The sequence below is a fragment of the Gymnodraco acuticeps genome, unplaced genomic scaffold (genome assembly GCF_902827175.1).
Source record: "Gymnodraco acuticeps unplaced genomic scaffold, fGymAcu1.1, whole genome shotgun sequence".
Taxonomy (NCBI): Eukaryota; Metazoa; Chordata; class Actinopteri; order Perciformes; family Bathydraconidae; genus Gymnodraco; species Gymnodraco acuticeps.
The window spans coordinates 130,910-151,252 of NW_022990509.1; the positions used below are offsets into that span (position 1 = coordinate 130,910).

General features: G+C 41.6%; 1 protein-coding gene across 3 annotated transcripts in view; it reads left to right on the forward strand.

The window, feature by feature from the left end:
• The window catches only part of ppp6r2a (protein phosphatase 6, regulatory subunit 2a), a 35,987-nt gene extending 23,329 nt beyond the window's left edge, over window positions 1-12,658 (forward strand). The window contains exons 12-23 of one of the 3 annotated variants that reach the window (XM_034226954.1): window positions 38-153; window positions 667-752; window positions 2,540-2,620; window positions 2,749-2,846; window positions 3,029-3,086; window positions 4,454-4,581; window positions 4,676-4,842; window positions 6,166-6,310; window positions 7,249-7,337; window positions 8,562-8,748; window positions 10,335-10,421; window positions 11,404-11,452. In XM_034226954.1, coding sequence (XP_034082845.1) covers window positions 38-153; window positions 667-752; window positions 2,540-2,620; window positions 2,749-2,846; window positions 3,029-3,086; window positions 4,454-4,581; window positions 4,676-4,842; window positions 6,166-6,310; window positions 7,249-7,337; window positions 8,562-8,748; window positions 10,335-10,421; window positions 11,404-11,452 — 1,291 coding nt within the window. Of the gene's footprint in view, window positions 1-37; window positions 154-666; window positions 753-2,539; window positions 2,621-2,748; window positions 2,847-3,028; window positions 3,087-4,453; window positions 4,582-4,675; window positions 4,843-6,165; window positions 6,311-7,248; window positions 7,338-8,561; window positions 8,749-10,334; window positions 10,422-11,403 lie in introns of all 3 variants that reach the window. The other 2 variants (XM_034226953.1, XM_034226955.1) reach the window with 2 other exon arrangements.
• The last annotated feature ends 7,685 nt before the right edge of the window (window positions 12,659-20,343 follow it).

Below are 20,343 nucleotides of genomic sequence, written 5' to 3' on the forward strand. Positions count from 1 at the left end.
AAAGGTGATTGTAAGTGTGTCTATTTGTAAATCTCAGGGGTGAGGGCGGCACAAGAAGAGGCAACATGGGTCACCTGACCAGAATTGCCAACATGGTGGTCCAAAACCTGGAGAAAGGACCAGTACAGGCCCAGATCAGTGACCTCATCAAAGGTAAACCCGGGTCACAGTCGTCCCAATCACACTTGTTACCATTTTAAAGGTCACCTATTATGCAAAATCGACATGTGTCCCCGCTGTGTTAAAAGACCCACTCTCTTTTTGTCCTGATCCATTTCTATAAAAACCTGTCTGAAAATGAGCTGATCAGATTTTGGCCACTTGATGATGTCATAATGTTTTGTCTTGTGTAACCATTAGCCAATCAGCAACCAAGGTAACCCCCCCCCCTTATCACCTGAATCTCCTCCTAGAGCACCATTGAGTTCTTTGTAACCAAATGACTCTCAGAGGGGCGTGGGGAGGGGCTCCTTATTTTCATCTAAAGTAACAGACAGAGAATCAGCACTTTGGAAACAGGGCTGAAACAGAGGGGATTATGGGTAATGCTGCAATGATCTGTTTGGTGTTTCAGCCAATCAGAGACAGGTTCTCTATATATCTGAGACCTGTTATATATCGATGAGAAAGTATAATTGGGGACCTTTAACTCTGTGTGTCTCGCAGAGCTGCCAGAAGACTGCAGAGGTCGCTGGGAGAGCTTCGTGGACCAGACCCTGAGAGAAACCAACAGGAGGAACACGGTGGAGCTGGTGAGGTTTCATCCATCATCAGTCAGCTCCTTGTGCACCATTTTTTAACTTCCTCTTATTTCCTCTCCTCCTCCAGTTTATACCCACTGTGTTCAGAGCAGCCAGTTAATCAGGACAGCAGCGAGCAGCCGTTACCAGCTTCTCAAATGTGTCTTGAAATAAATATAAGAATGTATGCAACAGAAGAAGTCGGAAGTGTTATTTAAATGGATTGACAACAACAGGGTAGGAAGATCACAATACAAGATATGTGTTGGTTCATACCTATAGTGAAACTGCACCATTTTAGATTATATACCACGGTCCAAAGGGTTAGGCTTTTTTTAAATGTTAAACAATAAATTCAGAGTACTTCAGTATACACTCCTTTTTTAATATTTTTTGCATACATGATTTGGTAGCATGTAAAAAAGGTAATAATTCCCTGTGTATTAATCACATTTGAACACATCATGGTAACTTTGCAGTCATTTTCCTTTGTCCATTAAACCCATGATAAAGTACCCCGGTTAGCGTTAGCTGTTAGCTCTGTTTTCTAGTAGTCAAGCTCTCCTCCTGGTGATTCACAACACAGATGTAATGTTAAACACGTAGCGTTATCAGGGGAAATTAGGGGGTTTTGGCATTGGGTCAACATACTAGTGATGCATCAAACACATGTTCTGTGTTCCCCTTGAAGCTAATAGTCTGTTGCACATTTGTAGTTTTAAAGACGCGCAGGGACCCATTGATGTCTTGTGTTTTTGTCAAGACATCAATAGGCGCTTTCACACCAAGTACTTTGCCGTACTTAGTTCATCAGAACTAAAGAGCAGATCGCGTTCACACCGGAATAAATCCCTGAGGGAGGATTAGGCAAATGAAGCCGCTGAAGTCACTTCTTCTTCTTCTGCTTTGGGTTTACTGGCAGGCCGCAAACAACTTCACGGCGTATACTGCCACCCGGAGTCCCCGGCCGGAAGTCCCCGGAGTTGGGGACTGGCTTCAGTAGAAGCTGCTGGGACTCCCAGCAGCTTCTACTGAAGCCTTCCGAGTAAATCGCCAGAACGCCGACACCTCCTCATCTCCACCGCTCCCATGTTTTCTTTTGTGTTGCCATAAGTTAGTCTCTCTCCGTTTCTGCGCTGGGCTAATGCTAATGATGCTAATGCGAGCAAATAAAATGGCGGCTTCACAAAACTTTTTGGAAGTTTTACGGGGCGTGGTTTGCAATCCGCCCAGCCAATCAGACATGGGAACCTTTTTCTCCCATGAAAGTACCTGCTCTCTAGCAGGGACTGAAAAGGTTCTCATGAACTAAGTTCTAGTTCCGGATTGTTTTGGTGTGAACGCACATTTTCAGAACTATACTGGGAAAAGTACTCCAGTGTGAAAGCGCCTAATGGGTCCCTGCCAGGCTTTAAATCTACACATTTACACAACTAGGGATATTTTAAAATAGCAAAAGGCCATTTGCATTGCATGAAATCAATGATTTGCTGCATTTAAGTGGTACTGTATTCATTAAAATGACAAGTATGCCAGTTAGGGTAAAGCTGTGAACTGTAGCTTGACTAAAGATCTGCTCCGCCTGGTTTTCAAATCCCTACATATTTGATCTGGTGATTTTTTTTTTTACACATTTTGCGCCACAATTTCTTGTATTTGCTTTCTCTATTTTATGTTTTCATAAATACATCTGTTATTAGAATTTCAACCCGAATATCAAACATGTTGCAAAAGGCAGCTGGGCATCTCTACGGTGTTTTTGAACACTATAAAAATGTCTCCAAACCTCCACACTGCAGGTGAGCACCCACAACATGCACTCGTCCAGTGAAGACGACGACATGGAGAGCCCCTTCCCCAATGACCTGTCTCTCCAGCAGGTACACACACACACACACACACACACACACACACACACACACACACTTCTGTTACTCATTTGTTAACATCAATCTCCTCGGTCCATACTGATATCACCTTTTGAAAAAGTGCCATTTGACCTCCCCAGGCCTTCTCTGACTATCAGATCCAGCAGATGACCGCCAACTTCGTGGATCAGTTCGGCTTCAATGATGAGGAGTTCAGCGAGCACGATGAAAATATCAAGTAAGTAGTTAAGTTATTTGAAGGATAATGTAATTCACCCCTCAGCATCAAACCCCTCTGCACCAGATCTCGAGACATTTTTATTATTTCTCTGTTACTCTATTTGATTTCATGTCTGTGCTTTTTGTTGTTAAAGTCGTTTGTTAACATGTTCCCATTTCTTTCTGGTTCTCTTTCCTCAGTGCCACATTTGACAGAATTGCTGAAATAAACTTCAATCTAGATGCTGATGATAATAGTGTAAGTGTTTGTGACTCAGTGCTTTATTAAAGATGTTATTAAATACATTAGATCTACTGTCCCCACAACATGTGTTTGGGTTGTAAACACTGGTGTGTGTGTGTAGCATAGGGATGGGTATCGTTAAGGTTTTAACGGTGCTACTACTTTTATCGATACCGCTTATCGACCCGGTCTTTTAACGGTACTCTTATCGGTTCTTTTGGAAGAAGAAAAAAAAGGTAACTTAACAAATTGTGAACAAAACTAACATTGCTTTTTATTTAAATTAAATAAATAATATTTCACATCAACAGAAACAACAATGTTTTAACAAATGGTATTAAATAATGTGATGACAGAATAGCTGAAACTTTAACAAACTAAATAAATCTTACCTCTAATCATTAACCCATGTTTGAATCATGTAGTTAACTCCGTGTGTTGCTGCTAGCATACATAACACCTGACGTGGAAACGTTACTCGTGGATGGGGCTACAGAGCTGCTATAAAGACGGTCGAACCCGGTACATTCCTCCGTCTGGATGTGGAGCACTTTGGATAAATGTTTAGACAAATTGCTCGTGTTACCGCCCTTACATGCTAAACTCTTATTGAACTTTGGGTAACGAGCATCGTCCACATCGAGACGGGTAACATTTAACCACCTCGGAGCGCGTTCTCTCCGCCATCTCCTCCGTGTGTGTGTTGCTGCATGTAGCAGCTGCGTGTGTGTAAACTGCCCCGCCCCCTCGCACACAGACGGGGAGAGAGATCTCGTCTGGATTGGAAAGATCGAAAATACATCATAGACTCCTTGATTTTTCATATTAGGCGACACTAAAACTGCAATATAATGTCTTTGTAGCAATGATACACATGATAAATCTTTTTACATGTCGATAACGTCGGAGCTTAACGGTACCACGGTCTTTAATAATTCAGCCCCGGGGCCCGGTACCCATCCCTAGTGACGACACTAAACATGTTGATTTTAAAAGGATAAGCGCCCATGAGATAGTATAATATCTCTCGTCTGGATTGGAAAGATCGAAAATACTAAAAATAATCATAGACGCATTTTGCAGTCTTTTTGCGTATTAGAAACGGAGTTCGCGAAACTAAAACTGCAATATAATGTTTGTGTAGCAATAATACAGATAGATATATTACATGTCTCCAGTACCGATAAAAAGACCGATAACGTTGGAGCTTAACGGTACCACGGTCTTTAATAATTCAGCCCCGAGGCCCGTTTAATACCGGGGCTCGGTACCCCTCCCTAGTGTAGCATGAGTAAATGAGAGACTAGATGCATATTTCATAAAGTCTCTAATGGGGATTGTTTGATAGCATTTGACTGATTTGAATGTGTGTTTGTGTGCAGGCCAACGCAGCTGCTTTTGAAGCCTGCTGTAAAGAACGGATACGCCAGTTTGACGACGCTGAGGATGAGGAGGACATCTGGGAGGAGAAGGAAATGAACTATGCAACACAAGCTAAATCCAGAACAAGGTTGGATCTGTTTTCTAGTTTTTAGCACCAAGCATTCTTGGTATTTTGTCTTCTCTCTCCACTCCTAACTCCTGACCGTTGTCCCTCTCAACAGGTTTGGGGTCTCCCAAACCTCAGAGGAAAGCTCCAGGGGCAGCATGGAGAACGGCGGCAGGGATCGGGACCACGGATCTGGATCTGATGAGGAGGAGGAGGAAGAGGAGGAGGAGGAGGAGCAGGAGGAGCAGCCTGTGCAGAACGCACAGAACGCATCAGAGTCAGGTAGATCAGAACAGTGTCTTTCAACCTTTTTTCAGTACATGTTTACATTAAAAAAATGTCCCATGGCGCACCAACAACTGAAAAAGTTACTACATGACACATCGTAGCCGAATACAGCATTTCTATATAAGGATACTTTGATGAAAGTCTCTCAATTAGTCTAACAGTTCAGCTCCTAAGTCGCTAGCTTTGATAGCTCTCTCTTTGAGAACACAGGTCACTTTTATGAGAACCGCAATTTGTTTACGCCGGGGAACAACAGTCCATGTTCTAGTTATGAAGCGACAGGTGTTTCGTTTGGAGATGATGTTTAAGCTAGCGTGGGAAAATGACGCTGTTGGATTTTATTTTCAAGAACTAAATAATATCTTTTTGGATCAATTAAGGGAAATTGGGCAAAATGCTAATGGGGCATTTCCACTGCAGCACGGTTTAAGCGTGCCGTGCCAAACCCGGACCGTTTGTTGTTGCGTTTCCACTAGGGGGAGTTCCGGCTAACGGGTACTTTTTCACAGTTTTCTGACTCTCCAAAATCCAGGTTCTTTCCGGGCCAACAACCGGGCTGAGTATGCTAAACTAGTGATGCTACAACTACAACAAAATGAACATATTTGACCGTGATTTAATTGTAATACACGTTTCTAAATGATGCCGAAGTAACAACATGCTGATACCGGTTAGTAAAAACCATGAATTAATGCTTTGGTCTGGCAGGCGAAACACCTTTTAAAATGCTTGTTTTCTGAATGGAGATTGGCTAAGCTAACGCAGTATATGCTCCGACCGCCCACACTCACAACAACGGCCTACAGACATAAATAAAGCAGCGACTGTATTCTCCATGACACAGACAGTCTGTGGTTTGTACTTGTTTAACTTCTGTCTAGTTTCTGAACAGATATGAAGAGCTGTGAGCTCTGAGTGCTAACAGCTAACGGCTGATGTTGGTTTTGTGGTTCGCTTTGAAGATGACGTCACGGCTCCGCCTATACTGCGTTACTATAGTTACTACACCAGCTACTAAACTGTAACGCAGCATAAAGTGACCCTGGCCTAACAAGGCCTCAACTGCCTTACAAATAAACACAATTTGTTTACGCAGAGGAACAAAAAAGTCTGTTTTTGTTTTGAAGTGACAGGTGTTTCGTTTGGAGACGGCGTTTAAGCTAGCGTGGGATAATTGATTTTATTTGCAAGAACTAAATAATACTTTCTTGGGCTAATTAAGGGGATTTGTTCAGCTACTTGCATCCCCCGCCAAATGCATTTTAGAAACTTTTCAGAATCTGCTCTTGTATTGATTTATTCTTGGTTCTTTCCAAGGTCCAGGCTGGACGGCAAATTTCAGGGAGTCTGGAGGGACGGCAGCTTCCCAAACGGCACCAGGGTGGGACAGCTCGTCGAGGAGCGGAGCGGGGACGCAGGGAAGTGGCTGGGCCAACTTCACCGAGTTCCAGCCTTTCTCCGGGTGAGAAACACAAGCCTGCTGCTGACCCAAAAGTACAAGTCTGCTCGGACGATTTTCAAGAAAAAACAGACATTTAAATGCTATGTCTTCTAAGTCAGTGATTCTCAAACTTTGTTCAATAATGTACCCCCTTTGAAAAGAAAATGCAGCCAAGTACCCCCTGATTAGCGCAAAAACAATTCGTTAGGGACAAAAAGCCTATAAAGAGGTACAGCACAGCGCTGCACCATCAGTGTCTGATTTATTAAAACAACAACATTGTAACTGAGAAACACTTAAATGCTACATTTCAAATGTTTAGAATCCATCACTAAATTCATGGAAAACCAATTTTAACATCATGCAATAACACTAAGACGACATTAGCTGCATTGAACTGATCTTTTTAATAAGTTGTACTTACAATGTAGTGAAACATGGGCTTGAGCTTCACTGAGGACCTTTGTTATTCTCAGTGACAGGAAGGCCACTGCAGTTATTACACTTCGTGTTTTGAAATATGTGTAACTCTGTTCATATAAAACCCACTCTGCTCAAACTTCCTTACTTTTCCTAAAATCGGTATTTTTTCTTCTTTCATTAACATAAAAAAAATCTCACGTACCCCCTGCAGTACTCCAACGTACCCCTAGGGGTCCGCGTCCCCCTTTGAGAACCATTGTTCTAAGTTACAGGTTAAATCGATGATACAGGTTTCACTACAAATGCATTTTCACTGCAGAAACTTGCCAGGGAACTAGAGATCAGATCAGGGCGTCCGCGGGGTCTTAAAAAGTATTAAAAGTTGGGTTGCATATATTTTTTGTTATAGCGCATGGTGGATATATTCTGGGGGTTAGTGCTTTCCAAATGTTCAGGGGGCAATAGATATTTGTTGTATCTATTTTGAGTATTTCCAACATGCTGACCCCCCTCTGTGTGTTCTCGTTGCGCTGCAGCACAGAGACGGAGCCCAGGTGCAGCTCCCCGGTGGCCTCGGACAGTAGCGCTGCAGAAAAACAAGCCAAACCAAACCAAGAGAAAAGTGGTGAGTGTTTACCTGACGACAACAACCGCTGTGTTGTTCCCAAACACAACAACAACAAACTCACTTCCCTTTTTATTGAGATGAATACACAACATGTACAAAAGCATTTAAAAAATAAACCAAAAGCACAACATTTTTTCTTTTAAAAATAACTAAAAGTACATAAGAAAAAGAAAACAGCAATTACTTACAAAATATACAAAATTCAAAATACAGATGTAAGCTACAAATAATAACAATAATACAGACAAACATAAATATAATAAAAACAAAATAAAACAAACCCTACCCTCCCTCCCAGACATATAAACACATACACACCAACACACACACACACACACACACACACACACACACAGGCCCTTTCTCATTTCTCTAATTCCCCTCCTCGACTCCTATCCTCGTGTCTTAGTCCCGCCCACAGGAGATGTGAGCGGAGGAGTCGAGGAGAGAGCAGCAGGCGGTTAGAGAAATGAGAACTCCTCTCCTCTGAGCGGTCATTTTAAAGAGACGTCCATTAATGATGACAGGAGACAGCAGCCCTCTGTCTGATGGACAGATGTGTTCATGATGACTTGTATAATATAATTCATTCACAGTGCGGTATAATGAGACAATAACAGGCTACAGATGCAGACATATATATACACACACACACATATATTTATATAAATATATACAATTTCACATTCAAACAAGTATGAGAGCACTCGCAGCATAATAACGTAACACTATCAGAGACTGGATATATGCTTTCTGCACGGACCTCACAGCTGCTCTCACTGTAAACATCGAGTCGCTATGAAAGCAGTTAATAAAATGATATCCAGGGGATGCATGCAGAGCTGTCATTGGCTGAGATAAGTCCGGCCGTGCGTCACGACTCTTTTAAACATCGCTGTTGCCGGGAAATAGATCCGCATAGGATGCATCAGTGTATCCTCAATTATAGCTCCTCCAGAGAGCCTCCTCGATGCTCGATGCTCGGTCCTCGGTCCTCGATGTGCATTTAGAGAAATGAGATGTCCTTCAACATAGAAAGTTGAAGGACGCGCTGAAATCCATTTCCGGGTCACTACCGGAAATTAGAGAAATGAGAAAGGGACACACACACACACACACACACACACACACACACACACACACACACACACACACACACACACAGACACACGCCCTGTCAGACAGGAGTGTATAACAAACTCACTTCCTGTGTGTCTGCAGATGTTAGTGCCTCAGCTGCTGATTGGCCGGTGGGCGAAGGGAAGAAGGCTCCCGTCGTGGCCTCCGACAGCAGCTCCTCCAGGGGGTCCGACAGTGAGGAAGACGACAAAAAACTGTCTGGAGCTCCTCCCACTGTAGCCGTCACCGCGGAGACAGCCGCCGTCAACAAGACAGCGGACCCAAAAAGGTTAGTGTCGTGTCAAATGATCATATAATCATTTAAAACATATAGTCTAATACTCTGATTGCCTGTTAAATTGTATGTGTTTAACGGAGACATACGTTAAGGATTTACATTTCAGGAGGGCAAAAGGAAGTGTAGGTTTTATGGTTTAATGATGGGATGTAGGACCAGTTGGCTGTTTCCTCTCTGTTCCTGCATTTGAGATCGATTCCACTTGCATATTGACTTTCTTTATTACTTTATTCAATATAACAAAAGACAAACTTTGTCCATGAATCATTTATCAGTTTCTCTTACGACACAGTCGTCCAACGCTCTGTATTTTTAACCCTTTTCCTTCTCTCCCTCGATCGTGCCTAGGATGTTATGCTTAGCAGCTGTGTGTTATCGAGTTATAATAACCTCTGAAATGTCCGAAATTGACCAATCAGAATCGAGTATTCAACTAAGCCGTGTAACAAGGGGGTAAAATCATCCCATGTTGACCCGTCAGCAATTAAGCTAACAATAAGCACACCTGTAGTTCATCTGTCATTTTTATCACCTCACTGTAGTATTTAAAGGGGACCTATCATGCAAAATGCACTCTTGTACGTCTTTTATACATGAATATGTGTCCCCGGTGTGTCAGGGAACTCACCAAGTGTCATAAAACACAACCCTCTCTCTTTTCCTCCGTACCCAAATCTCTAAAAACGGGGCTGCAACGGATCTGATCCAGATTTGAAATTGTTCTGACATCAGGAACGAGGAGCTCCGCCTATATGGGCCACTCTCCACCTATCAGGAGAAGACAGCCACGGCCATTGCCGCTCGAAAGCGCTGGAGACGCTGTAGTATATATGCCAGGCCTGTAGGCGGCGCTGTAGTCTTCCACAAAAGCAGCGAAGAAGACTTCTCTCAGATTCAGCCCTTACAAAAACAGGGCTAATAAAGAGCAAATAGACGAAATGAGGCGTGGCTAAAATGCATGATCTGTTTGGTATTTTGAAAACAAAACTTCGCAGACATGTTTTATAAAGGTATGGCCCTACAATATATGTTTCAAATATAGCATGATAGGTCCACTTTAAGTAAAAATACTCTGGCCTCTCAGTCGTTGTGAGCACATGTGACACACACACACACACACACACACACACACACACACAGCGCTGCGTAATCTTCTGGAGTAAAGGCCGTGAGAAACATTAGTAACACTCTTCGGTTCTCCGCATGACTCACAGTTATCCAGGATTGTGTAGGAGCTGCTGAGTGTTCGTGGTAATTCATTTTCTCCTCAGAAGTAAATGCTGATCACCTCCAGAGTCTCTCAGTTTGTCCTCGCACACAAAGCTAAATGCTAAGTGCTTTGTTTGTCCAGCCTGAAATAGAAAATGTTTTGCCTTTTTTGCAGAGGGGTCAAAGGTCGGCTGCAGAACAAAGAGTGAACCAACATGTAGACGAAGTTCAAAGACGCTTGAACTAGCAGCCTGTGTTAATGTGTGTTAATGTGTGTGTTAATGTGTGTTAATGTGTGTGTTAATGTGTGTGTTAATGTGTGTGTTAATATGTGTGTTAATGTGTGTGTTAATGTGTGTGTCCTGCAGTGAGGAGAGCACGCTGTCTCTGGAGAAACTCTCTCTGTCAGATCCTCCTGCTGCAGATCCAGCCGTCACCTCACACACTGACAGGAAGTGAGTGCTAGCTTCATTACATTAAACATGCTATCATGCTATCATGCTATCATGCTATATCATGCTATATCATGCTATATCATGCTATATCATGCTATCATGCTATGCTATCATGCTATCATGCTATCATGCTATCATGCTATCATGCTATCATGCTATCATGCTATCATGCTATCATGCTATCATGCTATCATGCTATCATGCTATCATGCTATCATGCTATCATGCTATCATGCTATCATGCTATCATGCTATCATGCTATCATGCTATCATGCTATCATGCTGTGCTGAAGCTCTTTGGTTAATTCTGAAAATAAGTGTCATTGATTTTTATGCATTTATTTTAGAAATAAGAAGCTTTGCTTTGATGATAACATTAATATGTGATAAGTTACATTATCCCACACTAAAACCATTTTATCGGTTGTTTTGAGGAACTTTTTTTACGCCTGTCTTTTCAAATTGAGACAAAAAGATGTCCACTAAAACACATATTATTTATATAGCGCTTTTCCCAGTGCTCGAAGACTCTTAACAAGAAAATAGGAGAATAAATAACAATAAAACAGTCCTGAGTAGAAGACTGGGTAGAGGATTATAGGTTTATGAAAGCCAGACAGAACAGGGGAGCTTTGAGGGCTTTTTTTTTTAAGATAGTGAGAGTTCGCATTTCGAACTTGATGCACAGGAAGTATATCAAATGGTGTTGAAAATAGTAATTGACAGTTATTTTCCCGTAAAAACATTATTTATTTGTATTCTGACGATAAAACTTGACCCTGTATGAGGGCTAATATTAGCTACATATAGCATAGTGTAGCTTGATTAAAAAAAGGTCTGATTTTAATGTATTTATTTCTTCATACAAGTTTCAAACCCATATTACGAGGAGGTTAACGTCTCTGTGGAGATTGTGTTTTCTCCCACGTACAGAGAGAGTGTTTTGTGTTTGTGTGACTGTTTCCTCTGTCGTCCTCACAGGGAGGAAACGCCCCCCCCACAGGAAGTGTCGGTCAACGGCCCGGTGTGAGACTGCTGAAAATCCACCAGAGACCCCCCTCCCCCCCAAAAAACCACCTCACTGCACCCCCCACGGTGTTTTTACTGAATCACTCGGCCATGGTATTGGACCTGGACACTGCCAATCAACACCAACAAAGAGGTGGTGGAACATGTTAATACAGAGAGAGAAAGATTATTCAGAAACCAAACGGACAGGGGTGCAGAGGAGTCATCTTCAACGCCTTTTTTTCCACGGTTGCACATGATTACGTGCGGTTTTAATGTAGCAGCGATCTTCAGAAGGAACAATCAGAGGGGGTAACATCGTCGTCATCGTTATTTTTTTTAAGATTTCCTCTCCTACTCGTCGGAAGCTGTCGGGAGTGCCGTTTGTTTTGGGGGCTTTTTACACGGTCGGCCCCCGAATGGATAGCACAGGCTAACTTTTAATGATGCCTCAACAATAAATGTTTTATAAATAAAGACTTTTCTTCGTCAGGCTTAAAGAGAGAGCACTTATGCAGCCATTTACTGTACATTATAGCACAATGTAAGTGTCTGTCTCTCACCCACATCGAGGTTTTTAATCTTCATTTCTCTCAAACATCTTGTCGTACGTCACCAGGTTTCTGAATGTCCTAACGAGGGTCAGTGAGGAAGAGGAAGAGGAGGGTGAACAGAGCTCTAAAGTATTACTGTCTTTTGCTCATGTGCAATAATATCAATTAGCCATTTTATTTAAAAATAATTCAATCTAGTGTTTGAGGCTCCTTTTGGTTTAGAGAAATTTGATCTGATTTTAAAACTGTTTTTCTTTGTAGTGCATGTATAACTGTTCTCTGTTGACCTAGCTAGTGAGCTAAGACCTTCTGATTGTATTGACATGTACGTTCTTATTGCTATCCCCCATTCAAAATCAACCAAACATTATCTACCTATATACAAATATTATCTACGTTTTAAAGTAATTTTACAAGCAATCTTGAGATTACTGTCGTCTGTTCCTTTTCTCTTTCTCTCCACCGAGCACGTCTAACTGAGCGACGCTGTATGTTTTTATTTTTTAAAGTTTAATTTTATTTGTCTCTGAGCATCAGGATTGGAAAGAGGGCAGGTCTGGGTTTAATGCAGAGCTGCAGGCCTTTTTTTTTTTTTTTTGTGTACTTCCTTAAATCATCTGACAGCGATCAGGTTCTACGATCATTGTTTGAAAATAAATTTGAAATTAAAAGCGTCTGGTCGACAACATTAATACCAAAAACTGTGTGTGTGTGTGTGTGTGTGTGTGTGTGTGTGTGTGTGTGTGTGTGTGGTGTGTGTGTGTGTGTGTGTGTGTGTGTGTGTGTGTGTGTGTGTGTGTGTGTGTGTGTGTGTGTGTGTGTGTGTGTGTGTGTGTGTGTGTGTGTGTGTGTGTGTGTGTGATTTGTCTCAACATTATTTGTGTGAACAGATAAATAATCTGTCTATAGACTATGTGCGATCTGTAAATGTAAGATTAACTAACCCACATTGTAGGTAAGTTTGAGAAACCGGCTCGAGATACACTTTTTGTTATATTCCATGGAATGCTCTTAACATCCCGATAGCAATGAATATCTGAAGTGCTTTGACAAAAAATCCATTAAAAAAAAGTCATCAGTGGAAGCCGTGGCGCTGTAAAAAGCACGACCAATCATCTGAGCCGGCCCGGCTAAAGTAACTGGATGGCCTACCTGCCTGTCAGCCCTCCATCTGGGCACAAACTGATCTCGTGCCCTCATTGGTCATGTGCGCGTTCGTGTGTGTTGGAGGAGGGGCTCTGGAAGGAAGTGGCAGATTTTTTTCGGTTGTGTATTTTCAAATTCTAGCGCACTCGAGCTGGTTTCTCCAAAATGACCTACCCCACCTTTAAGTATCCATTTACAGATGATAAACAAAACGTGTGTTTTGCATTCACAAATTACAGTTAGAGGTGCCACGGTGTATGGGCGCTGTATGAAAAGTACTGTAGGCCGAGTTCTGTTAACTAATACTTATTATATAAGTACACTATACATGGTTTGGCCCAATTGGCTGCTTCCAATATTTAGTATCCCCACATTTTGTTGAACCAGGAAGCAACATCCCCCCAAAAAAGGTAAACTGACACATTTGAGCACAGTTATTATATTTAAACAAAATAATGTCAAAGCAGTGAACTATTTAGATCAAGTGTGTAATGTTAAATGTTGATGAGGTGATTGTATTACCACGTGTGGCCGCCAGAGGGCGTGCTGGTTCTAAAAGTCCTTTCAATAAATTCTCATTGTGTTACTTTGCAGTTTGAACTCATTCATCCGATGACATGGGCATTTTGAATTGCTTTTAGGCTAATCCCAATATCTAATATGTGTCAATTTGCATTTTACCAAAGAAATTGGTTTAAATATTGGAAACACCTATAAAGCTTAAGCTAATTAATTTCTCTCAATTCAATCCTCTTTTCCCTGTAATGTGACCGATGATTATGGTTTTAATGTCGGCCTACGATTTATTTAAATGATCTGCTTCCTTGCATGAGAAAACAAACCCAAATGTAATTCCACATCAGAGCTAGTGTGTGTGTGTGTCCTAGCATTACTATACTTGTGGGGACCTAAATCTGGCTACACAGTCACGTGTGGGGACTCGACTCCCTTATGGGGACAAATTGGAGGTCCCCATGAGGGGAATCATTCATTTTAGGGTGAAGACTTGGTTAGGGTTAGGCATGTGTTGGTTATGGATAAGGTTAGGATAAGTCTCCAGGAAATGCATGTAAGTCAATGTAATGTCCTCTGAAGTGATGTATACATGGTGTGTGTGTCTCTGTCTGTCTGTCCGTCCGTCTGTCTGTCCGTCCAATTCATCCCTTTGAATTTGTTTCCAAAATGTAGGAGTTGCATCAGAGGCAGTGGTGGCTGATGTTTGTCGTCATCGGGACGCCGGAGTTCAATTTCAGGTTGTTGTTGTTGTTGTGTTTTTGGATATTTAACCAAAACCTCTGCACCAGTGCTGCAAGGGTCTTATTGTCCGATAGTACAGCGCTTGTCCCTCGCTTGCACCTCATATCTTCAACCTCTGCCTTCAATCTGACAAGTTTTGTGATTGAATTTGAATGTGAAGCTTTCATGTTGACTAATTCTGTTTTAAAGAATCCCAAAGTCAGTTTAACACGTTCTGAATGTTATCCTTTAATCGGCTATTATCTTTAGTGGTTATTTGCATAATAGCACACAATATGATTCATTGAAAAATAAAGCAGTGTATCTTTTATGCTCAATATTTGCTTTGATAAAAATAAATCAGTTTTCCTAATCTTGTGTTCGAAGCTGCTTGGTGTTGGGAGCCGTGGTTCAACGTACATTCACTCAAAAAAATTGTACCTTTTAATCCACTACGTTTATACGAGGAAACTGCATAATGGTTGCTTTTACTCGAGTACTAATTTGAATGCAAGACTTTTACTTCTACTGTAACATTGTACTTATAGTATGGCTACTTCTTCCACCTCTAGTTTGGAGTTAAACGGGTTATAATTAGCTCTTTAACATCCGTCTTATATTGCTGTTAAAACATCTCCTAACATTGATTTCATGTTTTATAGAATACAGTAGATAGTAAGGACTGCTCTGCATCTTTGTGCTTCGACTGCTGAAGGTTTACATTAAAAACAAATTACATTAAATGAGAAAATCTGGCCGGTAATAAGACTGCATTTGCACTTCACACCTCCACAGTGACACAGTTTCTGACACACAGAATCCAGTCATCCAGGCGAGGTTAATAGCTAGTCTGAGAAGCAGTCTGGTGAAGAGTGTGAAACTGCACGTATACCGCTAACAGCTGGCAGACAGGAGCAAAAGGGGTGTGTGTGTGTAAGTGGGAGCATGGTCCAGAGTCACGTTTATCTCTTCGTTGGAGGCTGTGATGTCACTACTACAGTGAACTTTCCTCTGCTCAGAGACACTGAAGGACATGGTAAAGCATTGGGTTGAATAAACGTTTCCATTATTTAAAAAAAATGTGGAAACAAACCAACAAGTGGTGTGTGTGTGTGTCCTAGCATTACTATACTTGTGGGGACCTAAATCTGTTTACACAGTCACGTGTGGGGACTCGCCTCCCTTATGGGGACAAATTGGAGGTCCCCATGAGGGGAATCATTCATTTTAGGGTGAAGACTTGGTTAGGATTAGGATTAGGGTAAGGATAAGGGTTAGGCATGTGTTGGTTATGGTTAAGGGTAGGATAAGTCTCCAAGAAATGCATGTAAGTCAATGTAATGTCCCCTGAAGTGATGTGTGTGTGTGTGTGTGTGTGTGTGTGTGTGTGTGTGTGTGTGTGTGTGTGTGTGTGTGTGTGTGTGTGTGTGTGTGTGTGTGTGTGGTGTGTGGTGTGTGTGTGTGTGTGTGTGTGTGTGTGTGTGTGTGTGTGTGTGTGTGTGTGTGTGTGTGTGTGTGTGTGTGTGTGTGTGTGTGTGTGTGTGTGTGTGTCAAAGCCTAAAAACACATTTATGTGCGGTTTGAAGTGGGTGACATGTTTGTTTATTACCATCATTGCACTTTATTTGTATTCAACCGCACACACAACGTCCAAATACTAAAATATCTGGATTAATCCTGCACTGAAAATAGTCCCAAACAAATGCACTCTTCTCTCCAGTTGTAATCATTTCATCGAAATACACTTTTAATAAAACGTAACAATTTAAAATATATGTTTTTTGTGGGTTTTAATACAGGTGCTGATTTGAAATAATTGCTGTATATTTAATGTTCAACTCTATAAGGCATATTTAGTCTTCTGGGTGTTTTCTACTTGTTGCTCACAGTATGAAATTGCAATTAAATGTAGGTGACATGCTCAAAGGCACACCTAGCACTTTTGTTAAATGTGAGCACTTTTATTTCACCCGTCGATGGGCAGTCAAACATAACATTGAATTGGTAAAAACAGACCATGAGATTAACTTTGCCTCCACGAGGACATCTTCAAATCCTTGTGATGACTAAATTGAAAAACTGCAGTAAATATACAAAGAATAGAAACTGAACATGTATTGCGTGTGCAAGGACTTCAAGTACCTGGGCTCATGGGTCAACTCAACCGAGCAAGATCTTAAGGTGAGGAAGGCACTTGCATGGAGGGTCCTGAACGGCATGACCATAAGTGTATGGAACTCCAACCTCCCCCGTCAAATCAAACTCAGCTTCTTCTATGCAACGGTAGAGTCTGTTCTCCTCTATGGCAGTGAATGCTGGACCCTGAAGCCAACCCTGCAAAAGTCTCTAGACGGATGCTACACCAGAATGTTGCAAGCAGTATTTAACATCAGCAAGAGTGTACATTTAACCAACAACATCCTGTACGAGGGAATACCAAGGGTGAGCGAGAAAGTTGCAGCCAGGAGAATGAGACTAGCAGGACATTGCCAAAGGCATCAAGAGCTGCCAGCCGGCAAATTGGTGCTGTGGGAACCAACACACGGGCATCGGTCACGAGGACGTCCCGCACAAACATACGTGGACGTACTCAAGAACGACGCAGGAGCACAAAGTACCAATGAACTGGCCAGATGTATGGAGAACCGGGATGACTGGAAGCGACGATGGAGGGCTCGTCTGAGGACGACCTAGAGAGAGAGGTATGATCCATGTGGGGGGATGGGCACATAAGAGCAGGACATGTGTCAAATTGTTCTGTGTGTGTGTGTGTGTGTGTGTGTGTGTGTGTGTGTGTGTGTGTGTGTGTGTGTGTGTGTGTGTGTGTGTGTGTGGTGTGTGTGTGTGTGTGTGTGTGTGTGTGTGTGTGTGTGTGTGTGTGTGTGTGTGTGTGGTGTGTGTGTGTGTGTGTGTGTGTGTGTGTGTGATGTGTGTGTGTGTGTGTGTGTGTGTGTGTGTGTGTGTGTGTGTGTGTGTGTGTGTGTGTGTGTGTGTGTGTGTGTGTGTGTGTGTGTGTGTTGTGTGTGTGTGTGTGTGTGTGTGTGTGTGTGTGTGTGTGTGTGTGTGTGTGTGTGTGTGTGTGTGTGTGTGTGTGTGTGTGTGTGTGTGTGTGTGTGTGTGTGTGTGTGGTATCTGATCCGGATGGTTACTAATTCCTTTTCTTTATGGCGGTCATGTTTGACCTGGAACACCGTGGGTGTTTCAAAGTTGACTAAATCATCCAAAATCCAACTAAAGTGGTGATCAGCAATTGTTTATGTTCAAATCTCTACTGTGAAGGATATCATGAAGCCTTGATGCAATCGAATGTAAAACAAAAAAGTTATGATTGATGAAAGTAGTAAATCGGTCAGATTTGACCCGAAGACAACAGGAGGGTTAAGAAGAAATGTGAAATCTTTGTTTGACACTATGAATAAAATGTAAGTCTAAATGTATTAGAGTTTATTGTCTAATGTTAACCTCTATGTGTCACATGCACAATACACACATTTCTTGACTCCATATGTTCCCCATTATGTGTTATGTAACAGCCTTAAATATACAACCGTAGCGCGCTGTAATCCCTGTAAACCTGTGTAACTACAGAAGGTCTCCGTTTACACCACAGCATTACAGTCCATCACTGCAGGAGATTCAGACTGTTTGACAGAAACGTGCAATTTTAGTGTCTAGTTTTCCTTAAAATGAGCCGTCTGAAAGGCTCCCACAGTGGTGACGTGGGGGAAGAAGTACTCAGATGCTCTACTTGAGTAAAAGTACCAACACATTATTGTCAAATTACTCAAGTCAAAGTCTTGCATTCAAAATCTTACTTGATATCAGCTAAATGTACTTGAGGTATAAAAAGTACTCACTCTGCAGATAAATTGCCTTTATGTCTTTAACTATATGTATATATGTGACATTTCTAGATAGTATTGTTGCATCAAGTAGCACTTTTACCAAATGTTTAAATAATTTGACTCTTTTGGGAATTATAGAGGCGAAGTCCCGCCCATCTACTTCCGACTCATGGGACCTTATTTCGGGAAGATTATGTATTGAAGTCAATGGAGAGAGAAAACGTATCTCTCGATCCCGTTTTAATTGTGCCATGAATTCCACATATGATGTTTGTCAATCTTAAAAAATAATGTCCATGTCAAAAAAGTCACAGTTTGTCGTAAAACTGTTGAAATATAAGACTATGAAAAATATGCAACTAGAAAGACTACAAATCCCAGAGTCCCGGTCCCGCATGCTGGCTCTCACGGAACCGACTAACTCCCCTTGTGTGTATGTACAGCTCTCAACGTGCCCAGACTTGGAGTGATTTCCACCTCTTTTAATACTTTCCGCCTCATTCTGAAAGAAAGAAGTGAAATGTTTCAACGTGACGGCCGTCTTGGTGTGTGGTGCGAGACGGGAGATGTAGTTCATTGAGCGGTTTCACACAAAAGAAAGTGTTACTTCACAGTTTTTACGACACATTTTAATTGTTTTGACTTGCAAAATTATCTTTTAAATTGACAAACATCATGTGTGTAATTCGTGGCACAATTCAAACGGGATCGAAAGATAATCTTTCTCTCGCCATTGACTCCAATACATAATTTTTCCGAAATAAGGTCCCATGGAGGAAAGGGAGGGACTTCGCCTCTCTCTAGAGTTCATACACTAGTTACATTTTCAGAGATGCCTTTTGTTAAAAGTAGCTGTTAAATAATTGTAGTATAAAGTAGCATAACATGGAAATACTTAAGTGAAGTACAAGTACCTCCCAGTTTTGTTTTCTCCCACACATCGGTGTTTAAAATTCCTGGAGGTAAATTATGTTGAAACTGAAAGCAACATGACTGTTGGCTGTTTACAAGCAAACACAATAATAAATGACAACAAGAATTCAGGGGTTGCGACTTGTGTGTTTAATCGTTTAGTACTTTGAAGTTTTCACTCTGACGTTCTCTCTAGGCTTTGCAGGGATCAGTATGATTTCACTGAGGTCCATCAAGGACACGACACTCTTTTCATTTCCATGGCTGTAGTACTTCCTTTCTCAGGCCCGCATGACTCACTGCCATATTCCTGCCTCGGCAAAAACCACACAACAACTACAGAAAGTGCTGAAAACACTAAACTGAGTGTAAGAAATCTAAATCAATGTTTAATGGTGTATTTTTGGTTTAAATATACAGTAAACTTAAAACTGTTTTATTGTGAAAACATTTACGCTTAGCATTCGACTGAGGCTGAAGTTTATTTTGAAAATCTATTCCGGAAAGGATCTCCGAAATATCACGAGTAAGCTTGACTTCCGGTTTTGAGTAAACAACGATTGTGGCCGTTAAAATGCATTAAATAAAAAGTAATGAAAGAGAGTATGGGGAGCAAAGGCGTGTTTAGTTATGTATTGAATAAACAACGTCTGAATCCTCTGTTATGCGCAATAACGGACATTGAAGACCGAGGTGGGCAGACCCCCTGCTACGCCAACTGGCACGTGGGGAGGAGCCAACGGATACTGAACAAGCCGACGTGCGTGTTTGGGGGTCTCTTTTTCTCCTCCGCCGCAGACCCGAGAACCCAGCTGTTTTCTCAGAACCATCTCCTGCTTGTTACATTACCGCGCCATTTAATGAAAGTACCCATTTGAACCTTATGGTCTCTTTATTCCAAGCTTCTCTCCTGGACGCGAGAACAACGAACAAAAGCTAACATGAGCCAATGGGTGAAAGTTCCCCAGATTGCAGATAAAATGAAACTACATTGAGGAGTACTCCTTTGGCTAGCCTTTTCCCAAATGTTTAGACGATTAAACACCTGACGTTTTTAAAGAACATTCATCTGTTTGCATCTTGCTAATTATGTATCATATTCCATTTACTTGTAGACTCTTCTTGCAATATTTCTATTTTATTTATATTTACTTGCACGTCTCAAAACATTCTCTTGCACTATTTTATCTGTTTTATTTGTTCTATATATGTTCATGTTT